General features: G+C 39.6%; 1 protein-coding gene across 1 annotated transcript in view; it reads left to right on the plus strand.

Moving 5' to 3' along the window:
- Sptlc2 (serine palmitoyltransferase long chain base subunit 2) overlaps positions 1 to 12,453 on the plus strand; it is a 102,127-nt gene that overhangs the window by 38,866 nt on the left and 50,808 nt on the right. The window contains exons 3-5 of the mRNA XM_042692556.1: positions 6,841 to 6,995; positions 8,359 to 8,507; positions 10,527 to 10,651. Of these exons, the coding sequence (XP_042548490.1) occupies positions 6,841 to 6,995; positions 8,359 to 8,507; positions 10,527 to 10,651 (429 nt within the window). The remainder of the gene's footprint in view (positions 1 to 6,840; positions 6,996 to 8,358; positions 8,508 to 10,526; positions 10,652 to 12,453) is intronic.

The raw sequence follows: 12,453 nt of genomic DNA on the forward strand, positions 1-12,453 counted from the left end.
ATTACAGGCGTGAGCCACCAGCGCCCGGCTAGGTGCACATTTTCTTAGCATCAAGCAACCCAACAAAATCTGTCACATCAAACTTGCAGAGTAAATATATGTCATAGAAAATGTTTTCTGTAAAAAGTTTAGAATTGTTCAGTTAGAACATTGTTTCTGTTATTCTAGCCATTATTTTCTGGTTTTATGTAATCAATGAAAACAGAACATTCATCCAGGAAATGTCAGTAGATGGTAAATGTGGAGTGGAGTGGAGTGAATAAATGAGTAGCCACAAAACCACCACCTCCCAAGCCAGCGCTCTGCCTCGGGGTAACCATTCTCCTGACTGACCTCTGGTCGTTGTCAGCTCTGTGTGCATTAGTAAACACGTTTGCTAAACCTAAGTTAATTTTTCTATAAATATACTGTGTAATACGTTTTGGACTTCAGTTATTTAACATAAGTTTCAACCATTTGTTGGGGATCTCTTCTTTGTTATTGCTGTGTATGACTATACCACAGTTTGTTTATTCTAATGCTGATGAAAATGAGGCTTTTCTCCTTTTATGGTCAGCGACTCATTAAGTTACTGTAAATATTTAGATAGCTCTAATTCCTAGACATGTATTTATGGACCTCTCCAATCTTATACCTACTAAACTATCTTTAGTTTCCCTTTGTATGTCTTTAATTTCACTTGATCTTTGCTAGTGGGCCACATTTGGTGTGGGCACTAATTTGTTTTCTGTTTCTTTATTTTTATGTATTCTTGATATTTCATAGAAGTGAAATCATGCAGTATGTGGCCTTCTGTGTCTGACGTCTTAGCATGTTTTTAGCATGTTTTTGAGGTTAACAGCACTAGCTATTAACCTGTTCTGATCAGAACATCTCTGATCAGAAAATTGGGATGTAAAATCTGGATCTAAATTGCTGGAGTATATTGGATTCAGAATGCTCAACTAGTAAAGTCCATGGAAATATTTCAAAATCCAAAACTCTCCAAAATCTGTACAAATTCCACAACCTGTACTTCATTTTTAACAATTAGCGCTATACCATTGGCTATGGAAAATAGTGTTGCAGTGAACTTTTGTGTGCATGGACTAGTTTGAATATGTTTTCAGTTGTTCCGGGTGTAAAACTAGGAATGGGTTGCTGGGTCATGTGGATAGCCTCTATTCACCTTTTTGAGATATCACATACTGCTTTCCCTTTGACTGTGCCACATTATACATTTCTGCCAATGATGTAGTGGGTTTATTTATTTATTGCTTGATTTTTTTTTTCTTCTTTTGGTCAGTTGTGGGGCTTGAATTCTGGGCTTGGGCACTGTCCCTATGTTCTTCAGCTCAAGGCTAGCGCTCTACGACCACAGAGCCACTTCCAGTTTTCTGGTGGTTAATTGGAGATGAGAGTCTCATGTACTTTCCTGCTCGGGCTGGCTTTAAACTGCAATCTTCAGATCTCAGCCTCCTGAGTACAGATGTGATACACTAGCACCTGGCTTTGTTTTTTGTTTTTTCCTGAGAAAAATAATTTTATATTTTGCATTTAACATTGAGCCCTTTGAGTTAATTGTTAAATAAAATGTGAAGTTTTGTTCAAGGGTCATCTTTTAATTGCCTATATGCACACAGAGAGAATGTTGTTTTTTTTAAATAATACCATTAAAAGCAGTCAGCAGAGATCAGAATACATTGCACTATGACTTCATAGGTTTTATTTGTTCCATCCTGTTTTTCTTTAGTTAGCCAATTTTGAACAGTTTTAAAGCTGTTTGATTCTGATGTAAATTTGTTCTCTAAGATCCATATATTGAGTGCTGGTTATATCTTTATATCTTCAGATAGGATCTTGCTATTGAGAAGGCATGGAAACATTTCTGAGTATGTTTTGCAAGCTTTTTGTCCCAACATCAAAGCACTGCTGTTTGCTTCAAACACTCAGATATGACAGAAACTTTGTCTTTAGATATGTTGAGATTTTTGTGCCTTAGTGTGTTAGTCACCTTTTTTTTTTTTTTGCTATGACAAAACACCATGATAAACAACTTAAAAGGAGGTACTGTTTATTTTGGCTCATGATTAAGCTCAGTCTGTACTCTGTTAACTCCATTTGTTTCGAGCCTATGACAAGGCAAAGGAGAGAAGTGGTGGAACAGAGCTGTTCACCTCATGGCAGCCACAAAGCAGAGGGCAAGGTCGGAGTGACTGACCTCACTTCTTTCAGCTAGGCCCTCCTCCTAAGAGTTCTGCCACTTTCCAGGAGGGCCTCAGACTGGCCATCAAGCTTTAGCACGTGGGTCTTTGGAAAGTATTTAAGATCCTAATCACAATAACTAACCTATTTTACACTCTAAAAGGAATAAAAATAATTAAATTGTACCTGACGTTGAAAATGCTTTTTAGAAGTCAGTGGTAGCACTCCCACTAGTAGAGCTAGTTTCTCATACTTCCAGAGTTTTAGTTTTCGCTATATCACTTAATCAATGTGTGGCTTAGACGAATGCATTTTATTTTATTTTACTTTTTGGTCGGTCGTGGGGCCTGAACTCTGGGCCTGGGCGCTGTCCCTCAGCTCTTCAGCTGAAGGCTAGCACTCTACCACTTGAGTGTCAGCCCCACTTCCAGCTTATTTCTGCTTATGTGGTGCTGAGGAATCGAACCCAGGGCCTCATGCATGCAAGGCAAGCGCTCTACCTCTGAGCCACCTTCCCAGCCCCAACGAATGCATTTTATTCCCTTAATTTATAAATACTGCTAATTTATTGCTTCTTAACACTTATTACAAACATATTGCTGAAATATTCACATTTTAACAGAGTTAGCAAAATCATTATAGCTCATTTAAGTAAACAAGGAACCAGGCATTTCAAGGAATTAGGCATCCACAGAATGGAGAACTGGCATAGTGAGGTCAGAGACTCCCTCTTTTTTGGGGGGTGGGGGGAGTTGGTTGTAGGGCCTGAACTCTGGGCCTGGGTGCTATCCCTCAGCTCTTCAGCTCAAGGGTAGCACTCTGCCACTTGAACCACAGCGCCACTTCTGGCTTTTTCTGCTTTTGTGATCCTGAGGAATTGAACCCTGGGCCTCATGCCTGTAGGGCAAGTACTCTACCACTGAGCCACCTTCCCAGTCCCCAGAGCTTCCCTCTTACAACTAAGTAGCCACTTCAAATAAGGAACCTGCTCCTACAAGTATCGAAATGATGCCTTCATGGTTACTGACTATGGAATTCATTGGTGTTGCACCATGGAATTTAGCAGGTACTTGCCAGCATGAAGTATACTAGAGCATGCTTCCTGTGCAGGTACAAAACAAGTGCCTGTCTCCAAACTTTATGTGTACTCCTGCTGGGTAGAATCCGTGTCACATCTACAGCTGGCTCACAAGGGTGTCTGGGAAATACAGGTTTTCACCTTCTACATCCTGTCTGTCTGTCCATACACATATGGCCTCAGGAATAAAAGGCATCGCAGCATTGGGCTTTGGAGCAGAATCTGACTCAGTTCAGATCCCAGCTATGTCTTTGGCTAATGGCCTAATTGGAAAAAGCAGTTAGCCTCTGAAAATGGGAGCAATGATACCTTATGTAAGAAGATGTAGCAGTAGTCATACGTGCAAATTTATATTTACACATGAACCACTTGGCAAATGCCTTTTTATCAAAAATAACAGATGGGAACTTGTTACTATTGTGATTATTCATCCTCTTTATCATCATCCTGTGAGAGTATGTGGGCATCTATATTGTGACAGAATTACACTCAACAGACAAACAATTGATGGAAAGTCAACTTCTGGGTCTGAGGGATGGCTCAAGTTGGTAGAGTGCCTGCCTAGCAAGTATGAAGCCCCGAGTTTGTAAACAATGTGAGAATTTTCTAGAAGGACCACCAAAAATAGGTTTAATAAAGGACATTTATTAGTTAATTGTTGAGATGATCCCAGATTACTTTTCGTAATGTCTTCAATAATTTCTAGTTAGCAAACCCACAAATTTGAATTTTTCTCTCAGGTAGAGAAATTGTTCACATGATCAGTATTTCAAGCTCAGCAATCTAAGATGTCATCTCAAGAAAGGAGATTGTGCTTTGTGAATGGCTTCAGGAAGAATGTTCCTGAAGAATGTATTCTTTTTTTTTTGGGTGGGGGGGTCCGGTTGTGGGGCCTGAACTCTGGACCTGGGCGCTGTCCCTCAGCTCTTCAGCTCAAGGCTAGCACTCTACCACTTGAGCCACAGTGCCACTTCCAGCTTTTTTCTTTTTGCTTATGTGGTGCTGAGGAATCGAACCCAGGGCCTCAAGCATGCAAGGCAAGTGTTCTACCACTGAGCCACCTTCCCAGCCCAAGAATGTATTCTTAAGACTGCTTGAACTTGACTGGATCATTGTCATTCACTACCAGTTATGTAGCCTCCTGGGCCCTGAGTCAGCATCCCTTATAAGATCTATAACCTCACATGTATTTGTATGCCTCTTCACTAAGAGATTCTAATGAATGTTGAAGTTGTTCTAAACTAATTACATCCACATGCCCAGCTTCATGCCTGGAAGGAACTGCTCTGTAAATGTTTGTCCAGTGACTGAGCATCGTGACTGAATGTTATCAGCTCCCTCTAAGGTCACTTCACAGTGACTCAGCTAGGAGGAGGAAAAAGGTTGTGGAGTTTATGGGAGTACAGGGTTAGAAATAAAGAGATCATTGTATTGTTTGTGGAGAGTATGATCTTGGTCTTCAACATATTCTGAGAGTCTGACAACGAATTCAATATAAATCAAATATTCAGGGGCTGGGAAGGTGGCTCAGTGGTAGAGTGCTTGCCTTGCATGCCTGAGGCCCTGGGTTCGATTCCTCAGCACCACATAAGCAAAAAGAAAAAAGCCGGAAGTGGCGCTGTGGCTCAAGTGGTAGAGCACTAGCCTTGAGCTGAAGAGCTGAGGGACAGCGCCCAGGCCCAGAGTTCAGGCCCCATGACCGGACCCAAAAAAACAAACAAAAAAAATAAATCAAATATTCACTACAGGCTATTTGAATGAATGAAAAGGTATGTCTCCTTTTTTAACTGTAGTCCTAGGCTGTTTAAGTGTACATGATGTTTTCACATGCAGATAGTCCTGTTGTCTAAAGTGAAATCCTCAATAAGTGATTCCTTTCCTGTTCCTTTTCTTCACTGCTAACCGTCAGGGAGTTTGGTTTGCTGCCCTTCAGACCTCTCTACTAACCCTAAGTGCAGCCAGAGCTGCTACCCTAATATTTAGCTAGGGAATAAAGGGAAGCTGACGCTTTGGCTGTAGTCCCTCTTCTGTTCCACCTGTTCTTGGTCTCTAACCTCCCTCACTGTAACAGCTTACTCTCCTTTTTTTGGTCAGTCATGGGGCCTGAACTCTGGGCCTGGGCGCTGTCCCTCAGCTCTTCAGCTCAAGGCTAGTGCTCTACCACTTGAGCCTCAGCACCACTTCTGGCCTTTTCTGCCCATGTGGTGCTAAGGAATCGAACCCAGGGCCTCATGCATGCAAGGCAAGCACTCTAGTTTTTTTCTTGAACATTAGTATTTAGAAAGTGATGGAGTGAACCTGTCCTTTTATTATAAAGAAATGAGTTCTTCAATATTGTGGTTTTATTAGCAGAATAGTACTATTACTCTATTTGATATGAGTTAAAATGGGTTGGGACCTACTTGTTTTTTTTTTTTCCTTTGAGAAATAATGAATAGTGAATAGTGGCCAAAGAATGTCTCTACTTGTACTCATCTAATTCTGTCAAAAGGAACAAATGATTTAAACAATAAAATTCCACTTATGGTAGGTATATTATTTTGGATATTTTCTACTCTCAGGGAAGGCAAATGTTAAAACTAATTATGGAGAGATTGTACAAATTCTCAGAATACTTTGTGACTCTGCTCAGTTCATATTTAAGAAGATTGTATCTATTCTGAGGCTTATTTAGTAAGCACTTCAGAGTGTCCATAGAAGAAATGTATATTGTGGGTTTTGTTTTTTTAGTATCAAAAAGTCTTATAGAATGAGGCCTCCCTAAACTTTTAAGTGTTTTTTGATTAGTTTAGACCAGATTTGAGAACTCAGAGGTGTGTTGACTGTAATAAACTAGTTTCATTTTCTTTTTGTTGGTTTACCCTTTGACTTGGAGAGTTGGACCTTGAAGTAGACTTCTGTAGTCTGGTCACATGTGTTCTGAGCAGAGGGTCATAGGACACTGGGCGTAGCATTATGATTCACTTTGGTTCTACTGCACTTTGATTTTTTTACAGAATGAAGTTTTAGTTTAAGTTCAGGGAAGAAAGAAAATTTTAAATATGGATTCAATATCAGAATGTACTATGTTTTCTTAACTCCTATCCAAGAGGAAAAAACCCAAGGTGTATGGCTTCCTATAATCTACCTCTTTTCATTTTGCTTTGGATTTCTTTCATTTAAGTACTTCAAAAAAAACGCATCTAGTAGAATCTTAACTTTGGAGGTATATTTCTTGTTTGAAACTAGAGTTAAAATAGTTTTTATGGCATTTATCCTTATGGGGGGACAGAAAGTCTTTTTGAGATTATTCAATGAGAATGTTGTGCAACTTAATTTTATTTTTTTGAGGCCAACTTTATTAAGTTGCTTTCACATTCATGGAATCAGTTACTTGAAGCAGTGTAATATAGGTCAACCATCAAAGAGGGAGAATTGATGCCTCTCAAAATGGATATCCTAATGTATCCGTTATTTAAACATAATTGACCTGTCATTCATAGATATTCTTGCAGTATGAAAAAATGAAGTTGTAAAATTTGTGTTTTTTTAAAAAAGTAATTCAGTTAAACTCATAGCATTTCATCATTTGTTGGCAGGACTTTGTGTCATTGTATCAGGATTTCGAAAACTTCTATACAAGGAACCTCTACATGAGGATAAGAGACAACTGGAATCGACCAATATGTAGTGTACCTGGAGCAAGGGTGGACATCATGGAGAGACAGTCTCATGACTACAATTGGTCCTTCAAGTGAGTCACAGTTGGGAAATGATTTCCTGGCAACAACAAAAAAGAGTTTGTTCATTTGAGAAATTAATGCAAATGAATATTCTCTTGAAACAGGAATAGCAGCTAAAGATATAATTCAATATGATTGTTTTCCTTTCGTAGTGTTCATTGTTACAAACTTTTGTTATTTTTATTTTTTGTGATATATGGGTTTGTTGGGGTTTTTTTGTTTGTTTGTTTGTTTTTTTTTTTTTTCTGAGGGGGGCTCCGGTCATGGGGCCTGAACTCTGGGCCTGGGCATTGTCCCTCAGCTCTTCAGCTCAAAGCTAGCGCTCTACCACTTGAGCCACAGCGCCACTTCCGGCTTTTTTCTTTTTGCTTATGTGGTGCTGAGGAATCAAACCCAGGGCCTCATGCATGCAAGGCAAACACTCTACCACTGAGCCACCTTCCCAGCCCCTGTTGGGTTTTTTGTTGTTGTTGTTTTTGGGTCCGGTCGTGGGGCCTTAACTCTGGGCCTGGGCACTGTCCCTCAGCTCTTCAGCTCAAGGTTAGCACTTTACCACTTGAGCCACAGCGCCACTTCTGGCTTTTTTCTTTTTGCTTATGTGATGCTGAGGAATCAAACCCAGGGCCTCATGCATGCAAGCAAGCGCTCTACCACTGAGCCACCTTCCCAGTCCTGGCACAGCAATTTCTACACATGAACATATATCCACAAGAATATACAGAGCCATGGCACATTGTGGGCCCACAGACTTGGTAGCATTCCGAATGGCTCAGTCAGCCTGGGTCCCTGACTCGTAAGGACATTACGGCTTAAAGAGCTGATGGTTTCCCATCAACCTAAGGTAGACAGAAGTATGGACAAGAAATAAACTGCTGTTGCTTTAATTCTCTGGAACTTGGAGCTTATTAACACAAGATGACTCAGGATAGCACATCTACACTGTAGAGTACTATGCAGCTACCGCAAAATAACAGATTTTCTGTGGCACACATGAGAAGGATGGTATCAACGTCCTAACAATTTTAAAAACCAAACTGCAAAATAATTTATATATTTTACCAAACTTTGTCAAAATTTTGTTAAAACTGCAAATAAGATGGGCTTTCTGTATTGATTGATATTATGTAGTTTATGCAGACTGTCCAGATCAACACTTGAGATCATCAGTGTTTAAATACTCTTCACTGCTAATAAGTAGACATTTGGTATTTTGTTTTACTATCCACTTCTCTAGTTAGCGGTAAGAGAAGTTGACTTTTTTTCATTCAGGTATTTGGTACTTACTTTTGTATTGTCAGTGTATATTACACTTAATTATTAGATGTGTTAAATTTACTTGCCAGTTTCATTAAGTGCTTTGCTGTTGAAACACAGGTACACCGGGAATATAATTAAAGATGTTATAAACATGGGTTCCTACAACTATCTTGGATTTGCACGGAACAGTGGATCATGTCAAGAAGCAGCTGCCAAAGTTTTGGAGGAGTATGGGGCTGGAGTGTGTAGTACTCGGCAGGAAATTGGTAAGTGTTTAGTCAGCTGCTATGTGTGTATTCCAGATTCTGGAGATCAAACCAAGTGTCTTGAACCTGCTAGGCAAGTGCTCAGCCACTGAGAATACATTCCTAGCCCTTACCTTTGACTTTTTAACTCAGGAGTGATTAATACTAACACAGAACTAGAGTATTAAGTACCCAAACTGTTTACCATGCATTTACCTTGAATCAGGTAAAAATGACTTCCTTTTTTGAAGTAGTAGATGACTTTAATGTTTGCAGCAACATATTTTGAGTTGTTTTCTGATGTGTTACACATACATAATGTCCTAGAAAAATTCTGTGCTTGTTTTATGTATAACTTCAGTGTTGCCTTTATTGGCTTTTGTAAATAAAAATGTTGATTAGGAGTACCACTTATTAGCACTTTCATAATAAAAGGATTAACTTGTTTTCATAAATTGAGACAAATAATAATTCCTGTCTGATTATCTTTTGTCTTCTTTTTTTCTGAGAGATTTAGCATATGTCTTCTTCCTGTGAGACTTGTTCCTAGGAATCACCAGTTTCAGTCTGGCACTGCATGTACATGCTTTTCTACTTGGTATCCCTAACTTCAGAATAACGTATTTTCCTTGGGGAGGAGGATGTGGGTGAATGCAAAATTACATGGCTCTTTGTGTGTTAATTTTTATTTCTTCTCTAAAAGTTTTATTAATATTCATACACTATGTAGTTTGCCCATTTAAAATGTATATTTCACTTGTAATACATTCACCACAGCCTAGTTTTATAACATTTTCATTCCCCTGATAAAACCTCTTGCCCATTAGCACTCACTGGAGTTTAACAATCTTTTTTCTCAGTATCTTTACTTTTTTTCATGGTATTGAGGTTCAAGTTTTGGTCCTCAATACTTGCTAGACTGGTAACTCTACTATAGAGACATGTTTCTGTCCTTTTTTAATTTTTTTACTTTCTGGTTCTAGGGCTTGAATTCAGAGCCTTTAAAAGACTGAGCCTTTTAGAGCATCAAATCTGATGCTCTACCACTTGAGCCACAGCTCTTCTTTGAACATTTTTGATGCTTAATTGGAGATAAGATTCCCATAAACTTTCCTGCCTGGGCTGGCTTAGAACTTCAATCCTCAGATCTCAGCCTCTCCTGAGTAGCTAGGATTACAAGTGAGAGCCACTTGTGCGCGTGCAGCTTGTGTTGGTTATTCTTGGGATTGCCCCATGTTCTGTCTGGGCACATTCCTGGCAGTCTACATTAGGATCTTCATCCTAGCTAGGATAACAGGCATGTGCCACTTGCATGTGCTCTCTTTTGAGAAAGGCTGTCACAAACTTTTCTGCCTGGGCTGGAGTCAAATCACAATTCTCCACAATTTTAGCTTCCAGGGAGGTTCTTTACCCTTCTTAATAGGAGAAAGTACTTTTTTTTTTAAGTTATCTTTTCCTGTGTAACAAACTATCCCAAAACTTTGTGGCTTAAAGCAATAAAAATATATTCACTTGGTATTCTGCAGTTTGTGGAGAGCTTGATGCATTCTCAGGTGAGTGTGCTTTCACGTAGGCCATTATTACTGAGGATAGAGTGTCCAAGATGGCTTAACTAACATTCTAGATCCTGAGCTAAGATATAGATGTATGTTAGGTATGGGCTAGTTAAGGTTCCCCCTCTCCCATCTTTTTGTCTTCAGTGCCCATCTTTTTCCACAGAACCTCTATATTAGGCCAGTTATATTGTTTTACATGATAGATGACTGAAAGCACAGAAGCTATTTTGCTAGCCTCTTAGGGCCTGGAGCTGGGACTGGCATGTACAAATATGAAATAGTAGGCAGCCATGTTTCATCAGGTGTGTTGATTCTGGATTCTTCAGCCTTTGTGTTTTTTTGTAAGCTTCTACTCTTTATCTACTGAACCTTTCATACAACATAATTGAAAAAGTTGGCCACACATGGACCAATTTCTTATAATGAGTAATTCTTACTTACAGGATTTTGTGACGTTGACTTTGTTACTGTCTTCTTTATACAGGAAACCTAGATAAACATGAAGAACTAGAGAAACTTGTAGCATCGTTCTTGGGAGTAGAAGCAGCTATGACATATGGCATGGGATTTGCAACAAATTCAATGAACATTCCTGCTCTTGTTGGCAAAGTAAGACATTGTCACTATGATTCCCTCATACATATCTTCTTTTGTTCTGAGAAGCATTCAGACTCAGTCAAGGGCTATTGTTAACTTTTTGTTTTTTACATTATTATTATTATTATTATTTTTTTTTTTTTTTGGTTGAGGGCCTAGGTGCTGTCCCTGAGCTTTTCAGCTCAAGGCTAGCACTCTACCACTTGAGACACAGCACCACTTCCAGCTTTTTCTGCTTATGTGGTGCTGAGGAATCGAACCCAGGGCCTCATGCATGCAATTTTTTTTTTATTGTTAACTTTAGACTAACAATAATTTACATAGATATTTCTACCACAGATTTTGGGTCAAAGTACTTTCTACCTGTTGGAGCTTTCTTGGTAGAACCATGGCCATTACCTAGTCCCTTAGATGTTTCTTTTTTTTTTTTTTAATTTAATTTTTTTTTGTGAACATACTGTACAGAGGGGTTACAATTACATCCTTAGATGTTTCTTTGCCATCTTCATTTCATATATAATTTTAAAGAGATTCATTCTGATGATCACACACACACACACACACACACACACACACACACACACACACACACACACACACACACACACACACACACACACACACACACACACACACACACACACACACACAGTAAATGGTCGAATATGAGCCTGGTGGCTTGTACCAGTAATTACTACTTGGAAGGCAGAGGTCAGGAGGATTGTGGTTGAATGTAGTCCATGTGAAAAGTTCATGAGACACCCCCCCCTCCCATCTCAGCAAAAAAGCTGAGCATGCTGATAAGTATCTGTCACCATAGCTATGTAGGCTATGTGAGAGGATCACAATCCAGGCTAGTCTGTGTAAGAAAAGTGAGGCTGTACCTGAAAAATAACTAAAAGCAAAAAGGTCTGGGAGTGTAGCTGAAGTGGAAGCATGCCTAGCAAGTGTGAAGCTGAGTTGTTGTTTGTTGTGGGGTTTGAAGTCAGGGCCTGCAGCTGTTCCTGAGCTCTTTTTGCTCAAGACTAGTGCTTCACCACTTAGAGCCACAGTGCCAGCACCACTTCCAGTTTTCTAATGGCTATTTGGAGATAAGAGTCTTACAGACTTTCCTGCCCAGGCTGGGTTCGAACTATAGTCCTCAGGTTTTAACCTCCTGAATAACTAGGATTACAGGCATGAGCCACCAGCATTCAGCTTCTTTATATATATATATATTTTTTTTCTGGTCCTTGGAGCTTGAACTCTGGGCCTGGGCGCTGTCCCTCTGCTCTTCAGTTCAAGGTGAGTGTTCTCACTTGAGCCACAGCGCCACTTACAGTTTCCTGGTGGCTAATTGGAGATAAGAGTTTCACAGACTTTCCTGCCTGGGCTGGCTTTGAACCACGATTCTCAGGATCTTAGCCTCCTGAGTAGCTAGCATTACAGGTGTGAGCCACCGCACCTAGCCTTTATATACTTTTAACTATTATCTTTTCATAGTAAAAGCTATATATGCAATAAAAGTTTCAAACAGCCGGCACTGGGGGATCATGCTTGTAGTCCTAGCTACTTAGGAGGCTGAGAACTGAGGATTGCAATTTGAAGCTTGTGAGACTCTTATCTTCCCCCCTCGAAAAAACAAAACAACAGCAACAGAAAAAACTGGAAGTAGAGCCTTGGCTCAAAGTGGTAGAATGCTAGCCTTGAGTAAAAGAGCTCAGGGACAGTGCCTAGGCCCTAACAACAACAAAAAGTTTCCAACAGATAACTATTATAACTTGAAGTATCTTTGTAAGATTATTTTATAGTAAATAGGTATAGATAGAGATACA

This window comes from Dipodomys spectabilis, unplaced genomic scaffold (assembly GCF_019054845.1).
Source record: "Dipodomys spectabilis isolate Male_0828 unplaced genomic scaffold, ASM1905484v1 ptg000157l, whole genome shotgun sequence".
Taxonomy (NCBI): domain Eukaryota; kingdom Metazoa; phylum Chordata; class Mammalia; order Rodentia; family Heteromyidae; genus Dipodomys; species Dipodomys spectabilis.